Raw genomic sequence first — 19,907 nt, 5'->3', positions numbered from 1 at the left:
ACCCAAATCAGGACTGACCATTACTGCTTACTGAGGAAGCCACAGGAACTGCTTTGATATCACTTCCTGTCCAGGAATCTCCTTCCTGCAATCACTCCCCAGCTTTCAGCACTTCTCCAGCAATTCAAAGATTAGAAACGCACACAAATCCATTCCAGTAGCTCTCTACTACCATAAACCAGAACAAGTTCTCGCTCCTCCACATACGGCGGCTGAACTGTCAGTGTGTGTATGTGGGGGGGAGCAGTTCTGCCTGCTGTAGGTGTGGTGAGAGCATCCCCTCAGTATTACAATCTGTAGCGGGACATGTCTCAGGCCGGGATCAACCATGACCTGGAAAATCTCTCACATAAAGGCTGCTTCTGCGGATGCATAGGTCTGGCTCGGAAAGGTTTCCTGAAGGCATGGATAGAGGGCCACAGAGTTGCTTTATGGATTTCCTTCTCTGGAGGAAGTAGACATTTATTTAAAACTGCTTACAACAAAACAATCACAAATTAAAACAATGAAATAAAGTTAGAATACAGAAATAATAATTAAAAGTTTAAATAGATATAAAATTTTACATTCTTCGTGAAAAGAAAATTGGTTCTTACCTGCTAATTTCGTTCCTTTAGTACCAGGGATCAGTCCAGACTCCTGGGTTTATGCATCCCTGCCAGCAGATGGAGACAGAGAAAGTTTCACTGACACTGCTTGATAAACCCCAGTGCCACCTGCAGTTCCCTCAGTATTGATCTGTACCCAAGCAATAAAAAACAGTTGCAAAAACCAAACTAATGAAAACCTTCTTAAACTATACCAATAAAATGGCCTTCCATAATAAAAAAGAACAACTGAGTGGGTGACTCTCCACCTCCTTAAATCGGGCAGGTTCTGGACTGATCCGTGATACTACAGGAACAAAAATTAGCAGGTAAAAACCAATTTTCCTTTCCCTGTACGTACCCGGATCAGTCCAGACTCCTGGGATGTACTAAAGTCCCCTATTTAGGGTGGGACCTGGGGAGTCCCGCTCTGATACTCTCACCAAAGAAAGGACAACCTGGATCTCCAACATCCAAACAATAGTGTCGCACAAAGGTATGTAGCGACTTCCAAGTCGCTGCCCTGAAAATCCCCCGAGGAGACACCAGCTGCGCTTCTGCCCAGGAGGCCGCCTGCGAAGGCGTAGAATGAGCCCATAAGCCCTCCGGAATTTCACGACCTCCTGTAATGTAAGTGGACCCAACAGCCTCTTTCAACCAACGCGCAATAGTAGCCTTAGAAGCTTTGAAACCTTGCTTCGCACCGCTCCACAAAATAAAAAAGGTGGTCGGACCTCCTGAAACCATTCGTCGCCTTGAGACTGTGCAACAGAGCTCGCCGAACATCTAACTGCTTGAGCTCCTTCGCATGTGGAGTGGATGCATCTACTGATGGAAAGGCTGGAAGCTCCACTGTCTGGTTCACATGAAATGCAGAAACTACTTTCGGCAAAAAAGAAGGCACTGATCTCAACAAAACCCCTGAACTTAAACTTTGAAGGAAGGGGTCTCGACAGGACAAAGCTTAGAACTCTGAAACTCTTCTAGCCGAGCATATAGTGATGAGAAACACCAGTCAGAGTTAAGTCCTTCAGCGACACTCTCACAGGGGCTCAAAAGGCACCGCATACAAACCTCATAGGACCAGATTAAGGTTCCAGGATGGACAAACACTTCTAACTGGAGGACGCAAATTCTTTGCTCCTCCTAAGGAATCTAACATCCAGATGAGCGGAAATAGCAGAACCCTCGATCTTACCATGAAGGTAGCCCAAGACCGCCACCTGCACTCTAAGAGAGCTAGGAGACAAGCCTTTAGTGAAACAGTCTCGAAGAAATGATAAAATGTCCGAGATGGAGGACTTGAGAGGTTGTACTCCATGAGCGGCACACCAGGAATCAAACACCTCCCATACTCTAACGTGGTTATGACAGTTTCGGTATAACCTCTACTCCTTAGCTTTCGCCTCTCAAAAGCTATGCCGCTAGACAAAAGTGAGCAGCCTGGTCGGAAAATATGGGGCCCTGACGAAGGAGACCCTCCAGATGCCCAAAGTAAATCGGTCCATCCATTGCCAGGTTGATCAGATCCGCAAACCATGGATGCTGTGGCTACTCTGGAGCAACCAATATCACCTCTCTGCGATATTTTTCTATGCGTTGCAACATCTTATCCACTAACAGCCAGGGGGCGCAGACATAGAGAAGGACCCCTTGAGGCCAAGGCAGAACTAGCCTGTTGACTCGTTTGGCCCCGTGATGTCTCCAACTGTAGAAATGAAACGCTTTGCCATTTTGATGAGTTGCCATGAGATCCATATGAGGAGAACCCCCCACTGATCTCGAATAAGTTGCATCGCGGAATTCAATAATTCCCACGCGCCCGGGTCTGAGTTTAACTTAGGAAGTCTGCCTGAAAGTTTTTGACCCCGGCTTCGTGACACGCAGCTATGTGCCTTTCCTTCCAAAGAATCAACTGTTGTGCCTCCCGAGCTACTGCTTGGCTCTTGGTTCCACCCTGTCGATTGATATAAAGCCACTGTGGTCGTATTGTCTGAAAGAATCCTTACTGACTGACCTTGGACTAACGGCAGAAACTCCAACAAGGCTAAATGGACGGCCTGGTCTCTAACTGGTTGATAGACCAAGCAGATTCTCTCGTTGACCAAGTACCCTGGACAGAGTGACACTGACAAACTGCTCCCCATCCAAAGAGCTTGGCATCGGTAGTAACTACCACCCAATCCGAAACCTCAAAGTCCACCCCTTGAATGAGATTGGAAGTCTGAAGCCACCAGGAAAGGCTCTCCTCTCGCTTCGCCCTCGAGGGGCAACAGTATTTGAAACTCCTCGGATATCGGCTGCCAATGAGTCAAAAGCGCCCTCTGCAAGGGTCTCAAATGGGAAAACGCCCATGGCACCAACTCCAGAGTGGAAGTCATCGAGCCCAGGACCTGAAAATAATCCCAGACCTTGGGAACATGTAACTGCAACAACTGGTGAACTTGACTCTGTAGTTTCAATACTCTCTCCTCTGAAAGATATACTTTGCCGACCAAGGTGTCAAACCGAGCACCCAGATACTCCAAAGATTATGTCAGGATCAACTCTCTGCCACATTCACTACCCAACCGAGGGACTGGAGAAGAATGAGACACTTGTGAACCGATTGGCAACAAAGGGCCTGCGACCTCGCTCTGATTAGCCAGTCGTCCAGATATGGGTACACCAGAACACCTTCCTACAGCAGCACCACTGCTACCACCACCAATACCTAGGTGAAAGTGCGCAGGGTAATGGCCAGACCGAAAGGAATGGCCTGAAACTGAAAAAAGCTGTCCCAGAATCATGAAGCGGAGAAAACGCTGAGACACCGGATGGTTGGGAATGTGGACATAGGCCTCAGTGAGATCCAGTGAAATCAGAAACTCTCCCTTTCGAACCGCCGCTATCACTGACCGCAAGGTCTCCATCCGGAAGTGCGGCTCCTCGAACACTGCATTTACGTTTATCAAATCAAGAACTGGATGAAACGTGCCCTTCTTCAGAACCACAAAATAGATGGAATATCTTCCCTTGCGAACTTCTGCCGAGAGAACTAGAATTACCTTGCCCAAGCATTGGAGATGATCTAGGGCCTCCCAAACCGCAGTCTCCTTGCTCATGGGACTGTAGGGATAATTAGAAACAGTTTGCGAATGGGCCGAGCAAATTCTAAAGCGTAGCCATCTCTAACCACACTGAGAATACACTGGTCCTGTGTAACTCTGGTCCATTCGTAGAACTGAGTCAGGCGACCTCTTAGAATAGGATCGATGGAGTGGACCAGCCTCGCCTCACTGCAAGGACTTGCCTCCAGCTGTAGACCCTCCAATGGCTCCTCGGAACGGCCTCCGGGCACCCCGAAATGACACCCCCCAGGACTGTCCTGCCTCTGAGAACCAGGCGTGGCCCTCGAGGGTCTAGATCTCTGATCAGAGCGAAAGAGACCGCACCAGAAAAAAACCTTTTGGCCTTAGGCTTATCCTCAGGTAACCAGAGGGCCTTAGTCTCTCCAAGAGACTCCATTAACTCCTCAAGATCCTCTCCAAATAAGAGTCTACCTTTGAAGGGAAGTGATCCTAACTGCGCTTTGGAGGAGACATCCACAGCCCAGTTACACAACGAAAGTAATCATCTCGCCGCCACAGTTGAAGCCATTACCCTCCCCGCCGGAGCACCCCGCACAAAGACCCTGCCGATTGATCCACACACGAGCAGAGCCACAGGCCCTGCATGCAGACCAGTGGGTCATCGGACTGGAGAAGGGGACTGCCTGTGCCAGAAATAAACCTAACTTGCTCTGAGATCAGACCCCCCCCACACACACACCGAAGCCTGAAAGGAAGAGGAAGCCACTTGCACAGCAAGCCTTGCCTGTACTCAAAACTTCTGCTTCTGGCTTTTTTTTTTTTTAAACAAAAACTATTATGGAGGCACCAGCCTAGACCTAAAATATAAAAGAAGAGTGCCTCTTTTAGAGAAAAGAAAGGGGTATCAGAGCCTGCAGCCGCCAGAAGTGGGCTCATGAAGGGGAGGGATCTGGATCACCAGATTTACACCCCATGTGCGCACAGGTCGAGCACACAAAGAGGTCCCAGACCCCTGGCTCGCCCGCTTCAACTGGTCAGGGTAGAACCCCTTAGGATTCCAAAAAGCAAAAAAGACCCCCGGGGAGGAAGGCTCAAAAACAAAAATTGCCCAAACCACAGCCAGTGAAACTTTCTCTGTCTCCATCTGCTGGCGGGGATGCATAAACCCAAGAGTCTGGACTGATCTGAGTACATACAGGGAATGGTCAAACTAACTTACTTCTGGACAAATACAGAACCGAGTCACTCTGCCTCACCAAACGCTCCGTGAAAAACACTCTTCAGGACCTCTAAATGTCTTTAAATCCTGCAGCTGCCGAACCTCAGGCAGAAGCTTGTTGCACTCTGTAGCAGCCACCAAGGAAAAAGCTCTGGCTCTAGTTTGCTCCCATTTATAATTTTTTTTTTTTTTTAACCAGAGGGATGGCTAATAAGCAAGAATTCTCTGACCTTAACGATCGCCCTAGGATATACAAATCAAGGGATCTCTTAAAACACAAGGGAAAGCATTCCTCAAAAACGAGCACAATGGTCACCAACCTGAATTTTACTCTCCATTTCACAGGACGCCAACGTAAATTCCTCAACACTGGGCTAAAGAGCCTTTTCAGGGTGCCCAGTTAGGACTCTAGAGTTGCATTCTGAGCCAATGGCAATGCATGCATCAACCTATCCGGGAGCCCAACATCTAATGCCCCACAACAGTCCAAATGGACAGCACCAAGGCTTGATCCACTGAGCCAAAATAAGCAGGAGGTAGACAGCAACCTTTATAATATGAGAAATGTGTTACTTCATTGATAACTGGGAGTCCAAACAGACTCGCAGACTGTTTACCTCAGATTGAATAGGAACAGCTCAATCTTTGGACTCTCCCTGCATCTTAGGCCCACAATCTTTCCCTATCCAGAGAATTTTAGTCTTCTTCATGTTTAAGAACAATCGATGGCTCATCAGCCACTCCTGCCATCTTTCCTCCAGGATATCGCCATTAAAATCAAGTAACAGAAAGAATTGGATATCATGAGCATATATAAAATCTTTTAACATTCAAAGGCTGTAGTAAAGCTCCTAAAGGAGTCAAACAAACATTAAAAAGTGCAGGGAACACCCCGCTGGATATTGTGCCATGCAGAATGCATTTCACCTATCTGGACTCTGCTCTCTGTCTGCTAAATAAGATAGAAACCAACTCAGCCCAATGCTACCTATGCCACAGGCATTCAAACTCTGTAGCAAGGTCTCAAGAAATACGCTATTAAACGCTGCAGATAACTCTAACTGGATTACGATACCTGATCCAAACAACTCAATAATGTGCCCATTAAACTCAATGAATATTCTGTAGAGTGGTGCCTATGAAATCCAAACTGGTTCACACCAGGAATCTATCATTACTAGCCGTTAAGCCCGTAACAACGGGCTCGGTCCGTTTCCTTCCCACTCCCTCCCCCTCATTCTCCCTCCTCCTTCACTCTCACCCCCCCTCCACCTCTCACCCCCCTCCTCTCACCCCCCCTCTCACCTCCCTCCCTCCCTCTCACCTCCCACTGTCACCTCCCTCTCTCTCTCTCACCTGCCGGCTGATCTCGGGGGGGGGGGGGGGGGGGGGGGGGTGTCACTCGCGCACGGCGCCGCTTCTTTCCGCACGCAGCGCTGCTTCTCCTGCCGCTCCTGCCGGCAGATCTCGGGGGGGGGGGGGGGGGGTGGTGTGTGTGTGTGTGTGTGTCACTCGTGCGCACGGCGCTGCTTCTCCTGCCAGCAGATCTCGGGGGGGGGGGGGGGGGGGGGGTGTGTCACTCGCGCACGGCGCCGCTTCTTTCCGCGCGCAGCGCTGCTTCTCCTGCCGGCAGATCTCGGGGGGGGGGTGGGGGTGTGTGGTGTGTGGTGTGTGTGTGTGTGTGTGTGTGTCACTCGTGCGCACGGCGCTGCTTCTCCTGCCGGCAGATCTCGGGGGGGGGGGGGGGGGGTGTCACTCGCGCGCGGCGCCTCTGCTCCTCCTCCCGCTCCTGCTTCGCGGCCGCCGCCGCTCCTGCGGCCCCACCGCCATGTTTTTTGTTTCGGGCACGCACAGCTCTGACCAACGTGCTGGCCCGCACATGCGCGGTACAGCTGCTCTCTACTGCGCATTTGCGGGCCGGTCAGAGCCCATTTATAAGGTAGATTATAATCTTCCAATTTTTTCCAGCACCTTTACTTTAGCTGGCAAATCTGAAATGGCTCAGTGCAGGAATGTACTTGGAGTATGCTGTGTTTTTTTTGTATGCCTCAGTGCAGGGAGTTTGCTTCATTTTTGTGTCTCAATAATGCAAGAACAAAATGTACCTGGAGATGAAGTAGCAGAAATTGGTAATCCCTTCTAACCGACACCAAGCAATGCAAAATGGTTTTCTGTAAATAAAACTGCAGACCTGGCTTGGCCACTGTCGGAGACGGGATTACTGGGCTTCTCGGACCTTTGGTCTGACCCAGTATGGTATTTCTTATGTTCTTATATAAGGGGGGGGGGGGGGGGGGGGAGAACCTGCATGCAGCAGCACTTACAACCAAAAACAGCTGTAGGGTGACTTCATCAGGGCTCACAGAAAGCGTAGGCAGCCCAAAAGCCTGATAACCGTGATGGACTGGGCCACGCAGGGACAGAGATGAGAGACCGGGTGGAAGAGCCAAGGGGAAGTTTGTGTTGGGTTGCTAAACTGCAACTCGACTTTCCCTGCAACCATTTACTATGTTTTAACCTCTGAAGAAATAAAACATTGGGCACAAAGCAAGCAGAAAAAGCTCTTGATTAACCTGGAAGGCAGAATTAACCTTTGAAGCGAAATTCAGGACAGTTCTCAATACAACCTTCTGTAGAAGGAAGTACAGAAAGGGAGCCACCGAGGCCAAACCTTTCAATTCATTCCCCTTGCTTGCTACTTTCAGGTCCACCAACTCTGGAAAGCCCACTTGGACCAGTAAGGTGCTGTTAGAAGAATATGTACTGTACTTGCCAAACCCCCAGGGCAGCATCGCTCATAGAGGAAAACTATTCAAAGTAACTCTTCCTCTCCTGGCATCATACAGACTAACCAATCTGAGGCTTGAGCTTTTGACTGCAGATGCCATGTCTGCATCTGTGCAAAGAGTCCTTCGTCGTTACAGGAAAGAAGGACGTTTTGTATTGTGGGAAGTCACATTATATCTGCAGCATCAGTGCCCCACTGAGATAATACAGGGCCACTATCACATGCCTAGGGGCGTTAATCGCACTACTGCATCGCGATGGTAAGATTTAAATTAGGGAAGGGGGCGAGGTTAGGGTGATGTAAAAAAAATGTTTATTCCGGTGCCGCTGCAGGCGACGTACAACACATTCTCGCTGGCAGTAGCGCTGGAAATACCACCACCTTTTGCAGTGGCGATGTGAGGGGTGATAGCGCGGTGGGTGAAAACACACTGCCTTGATGCGAGCGGCTGCACACTATTGCCCCCCACGGCTCATCATTCCACTATATTTGATGAATCTAGGCCTAAGCTTGGAAGTTCTTTAACTTCCAATTTCCCGGTCTCAGGGAGAGCCATCTTCAGCCATCGGGCAATGTGAATCGCTGCCAGGGAGGCCGGACTGATCTGGGTATGTACGGGGAACTATGAATTGCTAATGACCACTCTAGTGAGCCCCTCCCTCAGCATGAGAGCATTAATGCATCACAACTGGTCCTTTCTACAGGCTCACCTGCCACTGGGCAAAGCTGATACTCTCCTGTCATGTGACGGCACTACAGCTGCCAGATTGTTCCTCTCTTCCTCCCTAAGCACCTTCAGGGACTGTGCGTGTTCCCTGAGGACCACGAGTTCTTTGCACCTGGGATACACATATAACCTCTCAAACGGGAGGTAACTGCACATGCTGCACTCGATGCGAAAGACACGAAAGAAATCCGACAGCGTGAAGGGAGCCGTCTCCATGATCTCTTTCTAGAAGCACATAACAGCGCTCTGGTGCAGGCAGTACAGGTGTGCGAGGACAGCGTGCGACAGACACTTTACCTGGCAGACTGGCCACATTTCCTGCAGGTACGCAGACTTATTTGTGAGGTAGTAATCCCGATACACCAGAAGCACAAATTTCAAGTTGAGATCCTTCCAGTCCGCTGTATCATGGATCAGGTAAGCATTGACCTTCTCCCATGGTTCGTCCTCTGTGCACAAGGCGGAGAAAGAGAGAGTCAGAGACATGGGGGGGGGTTTGGGGGGAGGGGAAGAAAAGGCAGCATGATCACATACGGTGGCACAGTTCTTGGGTCCCTAATGCTGGGGAGATCAAGGTGCCCCTCCCTCATGATTCAGGCATCATTTCTACCAGAGACTCATGCAATGCAGAGATAGATGGGGTGGCAGTGTTTGCAGGTCCTGAACAGAGGAGGTGAAGGACAGCGTCCCAGGGACAATGTGCAAAGGGGCCCCCTGAGGGCAGGACTCCAGGAGGGATGGTAGGACATGGGTCCATCGGAGGGCTAGCAAGGAGAAGTCTGCACTGCTGGAGGTCTAAGGCAGCACTTTACATCCTTTTCTATGTCGCAGCATACTTTTGACTCTGTTCGATCCTTGAGAAATGCTCATTCCACACAGTCCACTTTTCTCCACCCCACCCAATCCTGCCGCTCACCTCCCCGTGGCTCAATCCTCTCCCATCTATTTCACGATGGCAGAAAGAGACCACCCAGTTGTTCCCCTCCAGTGCACTAAGGATGCCGCCCAGCTGGAAGTCACAGGATGAAGCTCTGGCGAGACAGGGGTTTTCTGTGCACGCCGAGTGCTTGCTTGCCCTGGGGCTGGAGCTTTCCCCAGAGAGCGCTCACTTCCTTTCAGCTGGCCTGCAGGTGGTGTTTGACCTTTGCACTGCAGTTCAAACTGAGCTAGGGAGTGAAGCCTGACCTGAGCTTTAAAGGATCTCCCTCCCCCCACCTTCAAGTCTAACTTTACAGACTGACCCACTAAGTAGGGGGTTGGCAGAGTATCACAAGGAAGGAATTTATATACGTTTCATTACTGTGGAATCAAAACTCTTAAAAGTTCAAGAGGAGCATAATTAGTGATAAGTAGATACTTCAGGTGATTCATTTCCAGGATGAGAGAGAAAAATACTGCTTGGTACCAGAAAGCAGAGTTGCTTACCTGTACCAGGTGTTCTCCCAGGACAGCAGGATATTAGTCCTCACAGATGGGTGACATCATCAGATGGAGCCCTGACACAGAACACTTTTGTCAAAGTTTCTAGAACTTTGGCTGGCACACTGAGCATGCCCAACATGCCACCAACCCTGCATCCAGCAGGGGTCGCCCTTCAGACTCGTTTTATAGCAAAAGTATGAGCAAAAAAACAAAACAACAAAACGTAAGCGAACCCAACTCCGCAGGGTGGTGGGCGGGTTTCATGAGGATCAACATCCTGCTGTCCTGGGAGAACACCTGTTACAGGAAAATAACTCCGCTTTCTCCCAGGTCAAGCAGGATGGTAGTTCTCACAGATGGGTGAATAGCAAGCTGCAGGCCTTCCCCAAAACAGAGGAGGCCAACAGACACCCAATAATGTGCAACAAGCACAATAACAGGGGTGCGTTGGCAACAACAGGACAGCCTGAACATCACACAGGCCCTAGGTCAGGTCAGATGAGTTGGGTTGTCACACTGGAAACAGATTACTGAGGACAGACTGGCCAAAGACGCTAGCCTGTCGACTGTAATTATCCAGACAGTAATGGGCTGCGAAAGTGTGAAGGGAACTCCACATCGCAGCCTCGCAGATTTCAGAGATAGGGACTGCCCAGAAGTGCGTCATTGACTCTGCCATGGCCCTCACTAAGTGCGCTTTCACTTGGCCCTCAAGCGGAAGGCCTGCTTGCTGGTAGCAGAAAGCAATACAGTCCAAACAATTGGAGAGGATCTGCTTGCCCAGTCTACTCTTGTTGAAAGAGAGTTGGGTGGACTGCCTGTGGGCTGTGGTGCGTTCTAGATAAAAGGCGAAAGCACGTTTGCAGTCCAAGATATGCAAAGCCTGCTCACCTGGGTGTGAGTGTGGCCTCGGGGAAAAAGGTGGGCAACACAATGGACTGATTTAGGTGGAAGTCAGTCACTACCTTAGGCAGGAACTTGGGGTGAGTGCGCAGTACCTCCCTGTCGTGGAAGAATCTCGTGTAAGGCGGATAGGTCACTAGGGCCTGCAGCTCACTGACTCTGCGAGCAGAAGTAACCGCCACGAGGAAGAAAACTTTCCAAGTGAGGTGCTTGAACTTGTAGGAGTGCAGGGGCTCAAACGGAGGCCGCATGAGCCATGGCAGAACTAAGTTGAGGTCCCAGGCCACAACAGGACGACATAGTGGAGGCTTTAGTTGTAGTAAGCATGTCATGAAGTGCCCCAGTAAGGGCTGCACAGAGACTGGAGTATCACCCACCCCTCGATGGTAGGTGCTAATGGCACCCCGATGTACCCGGATTGACGTTGTATGTAGATGACACTCCAAAAGGCACCAGATGTAGTCCAAGAGCCTCGGCCCTCAATTCATGTTTTCCAGCCTCCAATCCTTTCTGGAGGAAGGATCACAGGCCCTCCTGAAACTGCTGTGGCAGGGTCTCCGAGAACTCCTGAACTTGTTTCTAGATCCTGTTATAGTGGTTCATGTATAGCTGGTATGCAGCTATGCGAGAGATCAGCATAGAACCTTGGAAAACCCTTCCACCTAGGGCGTCTAAGACTCTTTGGTCTTTTCCTGGAGAGGCAGAAGAGTGAGGGCGGATTCTCTTGGCCTTTTTCTGGGCTGATTCCACTACCACCAACTGGTGTGGCAACTGGCTCTTCTGAAAACCCAAGGCCTGTTGCACTAGGTAGGTGGCATCTGTCTTCTTATTGACCAGAGACACCATACCTGGATGTTCCCACAGACAGTGAAGGAGGTCTAGAAGAACCTCGTGTACTGGGACCACCATCACCTCCTTAGGAGAGTCCACAAACTGTAGGACCTCCAACGTTTTGTGGCAGGCATCTTCTTTTGTTGACAGTTGCATGAAAGGGAATGGTTTCCGCCATCTCCCTGACGAAAGTAGCAAAGGAGAGATCCTCCGGAAGTAAGCGCCGCCTTTCTTCCGGGAGGGGGGGAAGGCTCTGAAAGAAGTTCCTTGAAGGCATTCCCCCCTTGGGTTATAGGGGGCCTCTTCCTCACCGGTAAAGCACCTGGGATGAGGAGAGAGGCTAAAGCCCAAGGTACGGGGTGCGGGCCTCAATGGATGGTGAGGTGGCATAGACAGCATCATCAATGGCACCGGGACCTGAGAGGGACAACGGGGAACCGGAAGGCCTGATGGCCTAGGGAACTCGGAGACAGACCCTTAGCAAAACCTTCCTGCAGAAAAGACAAATCCTCGGGGATGGAGGACCGAAGAGCATGAACCCCATGAGCAATACACCAGGCCTCGAACACCCCCCAGACTCTAACGAAAGCCAGATTAATAGACTGCCTCCTGGCCTGCAACAAAGTGGTGATGACCGACTCAATAACCTTTACTCCTTAACCTCCGCCTTTCAAAAGCCAAGCCGCTAGACAATAGTGATCTACTTCTACACGGAGAGGGTGGTGGATGCCTGGAATGCCCTGGAATGCCCAGCATGCCACCAACCCTGCAGCCACTAGGGGTCCCCCTTCAGTCTCATTTGTAGCAAAGGTAGGAGCGATAAATAAAATAATAAAACGTAAGCGAACCCAACTCTGTGGGGTGGCAGGTGGGTTTTGTGAGGACTAACATCCTGCTTGTCCTGGGAGAACTCCTGTTACAGGTAAGTAACTCTGCTTTCTCCCAGGACAAGCAGGATGTTAGTCCTCACATATGGGTGAATAGCAAGCTACAGGCTGAGTCATATGATTGAAGCCAAACAGCACCGAACATATGCAACAGGCACAACAACCGGGATGCTGTTGGCAAGGAGGAGGCAGCCTGAAATTCACAGCGGGTAGAGGTAGGAAGAGTTGGGTTCCTACACTGGAAACAAATTTCTTAGGACAGACTGGCCAAAGACTGAATCCTGTCGCCCAGCCTTGTCCAGGCAGTAATGAGCTGCGAAGGTATGGAGAGAGCTCCATGCCACAGCTCTGCAGATGTCAGCAATCGGTACTGAACGGTAGTGTGCTACTGACGTTGCCATTGCTCTGACTGAGTGTGCCTTCTCTCGTCCCTGTAGTGGAAGGCCTGCTTGCTGGTAACAGAATGCGATGCAGTCTGCCAACCAGTTTGACAGTGTTTGCTTGACCACCACATTGCCAAGTTTGTTTTTCTCAAAAGATACAAAGAGTTGGGTGGACTTCCTATGGACTGCGGTGCGGTCTAAATAAAATGCAAGCATACGCTTACAGTCCAAGGTGTGGAGAGCTCGCTCACCTGGGTGAACGTGAGGTCTTGGAAAGAAAGTGAGCAAGACTATGGACTGATTTAAATGGAAATCAGTTACCACCTTAGGAAGGAATTTAGGGTGAGTGCGGAGAACCACCCAGTCATGGAGGAACCTTGTGTAGGGTGAGTAGGTCACAAGGGCCTGTAACTCACTTAGCCATCACATCTGCTCACAGGGTATTAGGAAAATAACTTTCCATGTAAGGTATCTGAGTTCACAGGAGTGCAAGGGCTCAAAAGGAGTGTGCATGAGCCGTGCAAGTACTACACTGAGGTCCCATGCCACGACCAGTGGCTGTAGAGGAGACTTAAGCTGTATTAAGCCTCTCATGAAGCAACTTACCAGGGGTTGATCCGGTATCAGGGCATCCCCTATTCCTTGATGGTAAGCAGAGATGGCACTAAGGTGCACTCGGATAGATGATGTCTGGAGACCAATTTCTGAGAGGTGCCGGAGATAATCTAACAGACTCGATGTGGGGCAAGAAAAGGGATCCAAGCCCTTCTCAGTGCACCACAAGGTAAATCTCTTCCATTTAGAGCGGTAAGATTTCCGCATGGAAGGCTTCCGTGAAGCTACTAGGATTTCAGATAAGTCACTTGAAAGGTCGAGTGGTTGTAGTATCATCCTTTCAACATCCAGGCCGTCAGAGAGAGAGAGGGCCTGGAGGTTCGGGTGGCGTAACTTGCCGTGATTCTGTGTTATGAGTTTGGGCGATGTGCCCAGGCGAATGGGGTCCTGGACAGAAAGGTCGCAAAGTATGGGAAACCAAATTTGGCGCGGCCAGTATGGGGCTATGAGAATCATTAAGCCCTGGTCCTGTTGTAGCTTCACGAGAATCTTGCTTATTAGCAGAATCGGAGGATACGCATAAAGCAGGCCTTTGTTCCAGGGACAGGCGAAGGCATCCCTGGCTGGTGATGCCGGTCCCTGTGCAGGGAGCAGAGGTTTTCCACTTTGTGGTTCTGACTGGACGCAAAGAGGTCGATGGTCGGACGGATCCCACCAGTGGAAGATTCTGCTCACAACCGAGGGATCCAGAGACCATTCGTGGGGCTGGAAACGTTGGCTGTGTGCCCGCTAGATAAGTGGCTCACAGAAGAATGGAATGCGCCACTCCTGGCAGAGCAGATAAGAGCCCGTGCCCCCCTGTTTTTTCAGGTACCACATTGCATAAAGGGCATACCGCATCGCTCAAAGCTCTAGAAAGTTGATTTGATGGATCACTTCATCTTTAGTCCTTGAGTTTGAAGGCCTTGGGCTCCCCAATCTAGATTGGAGGCGTCCGTAGTTAAGGACACCTGAGGAGCCAGTTGCTGGACAGGAAGAACCACCTGTAAGTTGGCTTTGTGTGTCCACCAGGCAAGGGATAGATGAAGCTGGCTGGTTATGTGTACCAGGGACGACAGCGGCTGAATAGCTTTTTGCCACTGGGATTTCAGAGTCCATTGGATCACTCTCATGGCCAGGCATGCCAAAGGGGTGACATGGACTGTTGATGCCATTTGGCCGAGCAACCTGAGTAGCTGGCCAGCTGAGGCTTTTTTGATGGCGGATAAAGCTGGCAAGGTTGGACAGCATAATCACATGGTCGTTGGGTAGGAATGCTCTGGACAGTGTCGTGTCTAGATCTGCTCCTATAAAGGAGAGAAGATGAGACTGTGTCATTTGGGGTAATTGATTAGAAATCCCAATGAGTTTAGAAGCCTTATGGTGAGACCGAGAGAGTCGAGGGCTCCTTGTTTTGACTGGCTTTTTATGAGCCAGTCGTTCAGGTATGGAAACATGTGTACGCCTCTGCTGTGTAACTGTGCAGCCATGACTGCCAGGCACTTCATAAAGACTCGAGGCACAGAGGCTAGGCCGAATGGTAGTACTTTGTATTGACAGTGACTGCGGCCCACCACAAAATCGCAGATTTTTGCGATGAGGCAGGGATAACGCAATATAGGTGTATGCGTCTTCAGGTCCAGAGAGCAGAGCCAATCCCCTTGTTGAAGTAGAGGAAGCATGGTGCCCAGGAATACCATCCAGAACCGCTCCTTGCGAAGAAATGTATTCAAGGCACGGAGGTCCAGAATAAGTCAGAGGCTGCTGGTCTTTTTTGGAATTAGGAAATATCTGGAGTACAACCCTTTTCCCTGCTGATTCGGTGGAACCAGTTCCACGGCTCTGACGGGCAGAAGGGTTTAGAGCTCTGACTCTAGTTTCTGTGTGGTCATCCCAGATCCAAGATGGAATGGGTGGGAAGGCCGGGGGTGTTTTTGAAAAATTTAGAAGGTAACCGTGGGTTACGATGGACAGTATTTATTTATTTAAAAATTTTTCTATACCGTCGTTAAGTTAAATACCATCACAACGGTTTAAAGAACGGCACGATAAAGAGAAATATGGGTGGTATAGATTACAAATTACTCGTGTGCCATCATAGTACGGTAACAATGTAAAATAATAAACTAGGTGTGTAAGTTAAACCTGATTGTTAGGAACAAATTAGGCAGTTTGATTTTAACATTAATGTGCTTATGTAGGTTACTAAAAACTTCTAGCTTGGTGCATCCTTATCGCTCAACTATTTTTTCTCCTTTTCTTTATCTTTAAAAAGCCAGGTTTTCAGATTAGTTTGAATACTTTCAGATTTGTCTGTAGTCTTATTTTGAGTGCCGTGGTATTCCAGAGTACAGGACCAGCCAGTGACAGTGCTCTTTCCCTTACTTGCGTGAGATGTGCTGATTTGACAGAGGGGACAGTTAGTAGAGCTTTATTTGCAGATCTCAGGTTTCTTTGTGGTACATGCACGCGCAGTGCCGCGTTAAGCCAGTCGGCTTTATCATCATGGATTATACAAAGTGCTTTATATTGTATTCTTTGTTCAATTGTGGCGTTCAGCAAGTGTTCCTGTAATATGGTCACTCCAATCACCACTGGTCCGTGGTGATTGGATGCCAATTTGTTGCAAAGTGGCACAGGCGGCCCCCCCACTGGAACATGGCTGCTGCTCTCTGGAAAAGAGAGTCAAAATCCAGACGCGGGGCCAGCTTGTGGAGCTGGCTGTGGTCTAGATGTTCTAGTTTGGCGCGCATGTCCCCTCTGAGGTGCCCGAGCAGGTCGTGCACGGGACGCAGGAGGGTAATATCTGCGTGGCCTGTAGAATTTTCTTGGGTTCTCTACAAGTGGCCCTACGGGCTACAGAAGGAACATCTGGGTAGACAGTTGACAACTGGCGCAGGGTCTCATGATGGTCCTTTAACTGGGAATTTGTTGCCAGAGGATGTGGTTAATGCAGTTAGTATAGCTGTGTTTAAAAAAGGATTGGATAAGTTCTTGGAGGAGAAGTCCATTACCTGCTATTAAATTCACTTAGAGAATAGCCACTGCCATTAGCAATGGTAACATGGAATAGACTTAGTTTTTGGTTACTTGCCAGGTTCTTATGGCCTGGATTGGCCACTGTTGGAAACAGAATGCTGGGCTTGATGGACCCTTGGTCTGACCCAGTATGGCATTTTCTTATGTTCTTATGGGCCACTGCGTCCTGGATCTTATCCCCAAACATGTTGACTCCGGTGCAGGGTAGATCTGCCAGTTTGTCCTGCACTTCCAGGCATAGGTCTGAGGCCTTAAGCCAGACCCAGCGTCTAGCACTGATGCCTGCTGCCAAGACTCTGGATACTGTTTCAAAAGAATCGTAGGCAGCTCTGACTTCATGTTTGCCCGCTTCCATTCCTTTTTGTAGGATGGAGGACAACACTTCTTGTTGTTGCTGTGGTAATGTCTCCGCAATCTCCTGGACTTGTTTCCAGAGATTTCTATTATATTGGGTCATGTATAGTAGATATGCTGCAATTCGAGATATCAATATGGACCCTTGGAAACTTCTTCGTCCCAACGCATCCAACAATTTCTGTTCCTTACCGGGAGGAGCAGAGGAATGTGGACGTGATCGTTTAGCCTTTTTCTAAGCTGATTCCACAACTACAGAGTGGTGGGGCAGCTGACTTTTTTGAAAACCTGGGGCTTGTTGAACCAGGTAGGTAGCATCTATCTTTTTATTGACTGGGGGTACCATATCTGGATGTTCCCACAGGCGGTGCCATAAGGTGCAAAAGAACTTCATGTACCGGTATTGCCATTATTTCTTTTGGAGCATATACAAATTGTAAGACCTCCAACATTTTATGGCGCGCATCTTCCTCCATGACCAGTGTAAAAGGTATAGTCTCAGACATCTCTGACAAAACTGGCAAAGGAAAGGTCTTCTGGAAGAGATCTTCGCCTTTCCTCCAACGGTGAAGGCTCAGAGCGGGTCCTCGGATATCAGTGATAAATCATCTGAGGATGCATTGCCCCATGGATTATAGGGACTTTCTTCTTCTCCCAGTGGTGCTCCCGATGGAGAAAGCATGTCAAAGCCGAGAGGGTGGGAAGGCATCGATGGAATCGGGGCAGATGAGGTGCACTTGGGTACAGATAGCCCCGATGGCCCTGGTATGGGCTCCGACAGACTGTTCCTGTGGAGGAACGTGGCCGGGAATTGATCCTTCCTCCTCAGAGGAACCTGGTACTGGAATTGGGACCTGCGGAGGCCTCGATGGATGATTTGATGCCAGTGTGTCCGGTGGCAGAGGAGTCGATAAGGCACTGATGAGCATATCGAGGAGCGGTGCCATCATCGAGGAAGCCGGTTCTGGGGCCAGATGGGGGCCGGCAGCGCCGGCGACTGGAAGCCTTATAAGGCTTTCAGCACTGCCTCTTGGACCATGCGGTCCAATTCCTCCCGGGAAGCCGGCATGGGTGGCACGGCGATCGGGGTAGGAGGCAGGCTAGGCATCACCGAAGCCTCCACAGGGGCCCATGGAGACTCTGTGCCCAGACCGGAAGGGACCGCCTAGGGGTCCTGGGTCCAGAGGCGTAGGCGGGCTCCTCTCCCCGGGCTCTCTTCGCGGGTGGCTCGATGGCAGTCGATGCCGCTGCGGTATTGGTGCTGGCACCGGTCAGGGACGCCCGGTGCCGGTGTTTGTTTCCCTTGGGGCTCAGTCCGGTCCGATGTGCTCAGACATGCCGATGTCCTTGATGGAGTCTGATGGATGGTCACCCTGTCCACGGTGCTCCTGGCGAATCTTCTCAGAGGTCAACAGACCCTCCACGGTCGTTGGCGCTTGAACTGCTGTCAATGGAGCAGTATGTTTTGAAGCAAACAACTGTTCCATTTTGACCAGGCGAGCGCGATAGCCTTTGGGTCATTTGTGCACAACTAGGGCATCGATGAACGTCGTGGGAGGGGCCTAAGCACAAAACACAGACTTCATGCGGGTCTGTTATGGACATGGTCCTAGGACACTCAGGGCATTCCCTAAACCCGGTCACCATGTTAAAATTTGGTGGGCGCGCAGTCGGTGACCGGTCACCAAAGCGGTAAGCCGCCAGGAACCGACCGCAAGTACCGGAAAAAACATTTACCGAGCGTTGGAGGGAACGGAGCGCGATAGGGGACCCCGATGAGGGATTTAAGAAGAAACTTCAAATAGTTCCGTGAGGAAAGTTGTGAGAAATTTCTCACAGAGCTCCTAAACCGCGAGGCAACTGCTGTGCGGAAAACAGAGACTGAAGGGGGACCCCCCTGGTGGCATGCTCAGGGTGCCAGTCAAAGTTCTAGAAACTTTGACAAAAGTGTTCCGTGTCAGGGCTCCATCTGATGATGTCACCCATATGTGAGGACTACCATCCTGCTCGTCCTGGGAGAAAAACACAGCCTTTGATTTTTTATTTTTTTTTTTTTAAACTTTATGGAAAAATACACTGAGAGCTAAAAACCTAACTAAAAGAAACAGGTATTCTCAGCCATAACGGAACGAAAAAATCCCTGGAGAGCCTGCAGTTGCCTGGGCGGCCTCATGAGGGCTCACAAAAGGAACAACCCCCGGCCCGTCTGCCTCTACCGGATGGGGTAGGACCCACCAGGAATCCAAAGGAAAAAAAACAAAAACCCCCAGAAGGAAGGCTCAAAAGAAAAGCATTAAAGACAAAACCCCCCAGAACTGCAGGTAGAGCACCCTCTGTGCCATCTGCTAGAGACAGAGAGAAAATACTGAGGAACTGCAGGTGGCACTAGGCTTTATGTAGCAGTCAGGCAAGTTTTTTTTCCCTCTGTCTCCACCTGCTGGCAGGGATGCATGAGCCCAGGCGTCTGGACTGATCCGGGTACGTACAGGGAAAAGAAAATTATTCCTTACCTGCTAATTTTTGTTCAGTTCTGCCTGCAAGTTTGGAAGTGACTGAGAAGCCAGAACCCCCCCCCCCCCCCTTTTATTTATTTTTTTTAACTTGATCCATCCAGACAGTGAAAGAATTTAAGAAGGAATGAGAGAAAGAAATCTAAACTTCTATCCTGCTGTAGCTGAAATGGGGAACTGCATGTTCTGCAACCTTCATCTGCTGGAGTCAGAGAAATACTGAAGGGACGCAGAGGCGCTCCAGGCTATAAGAGCACCCTTCAAGCTTTTCTCTGACTCCATCTGCTGGAAGGGAGACACAACCCACTGTCTGGACTGATCTGGGTACGTACAGGGAACTTAGAGAGATCCTGACAGCTCCGCTGGTGACCTTTTCAATGCTTCTTTAGAGTCTGCAGAAGTTGCAGAAGACTGGAAAAAAAGGGCAGATGTGGTTCCTATTCATAAAAGTGGAAGCAAGAAAGAGGCTGGGAATTACAGAGCAGTCAGTCTGATCTCTGTGATGAGCAAACTAATGGAATTGATGCTAAAACAGAAGACAGTGCAATTTGTGGAATCTTATGAATTGCAAGATCTGAGGCAGCAGGGTTTT

The 19,907-nt window shown here is 49.9% G+C and overlaps 1 protein-coding gene across 1 annotated transcript in view; it reads right to left on the bottom strand.

Annotated features, from left to right (window-relative positions):
* GBA2 (glucosylceramidase beta 2) overlaps positions 1 to 19,907 on the bottom strand; it is a 123,941-nt gene that overhangs the window by 19,824 nt on the left and 84,210 nt on the right. The window contains exon 12 of the mRNA XM_029583204.1: positions 8,690 to 8,841. Within this exon, the coding sequence (XP_029439064.1) occupies positions 8,690 to 8,841 (152 nt within the window). The remainder of the gene's footprint in view (positions 1 to 8,689; positions 8,842 to 19,907) is intronic.

The sequence above is a fragment of the Rhinatrema bivittatum genome, chromosome 1 (assembly GCF_901001135.1).
Source record: "Rhinatrema bivittatum chromosome 1, aRhiBiv1.1, whole genome shotgun sequence".
Taxonomy (NCBI): Eukaryota; Metazoa; Chordata; class Amphibia; order Gymnophiona; family Rhinatrematidae; genus Rhinatrema; species Rhinatrema bivittatum.
This window is presented reverse-complemented; position numbering and strand designations above follow the sequence as displayed.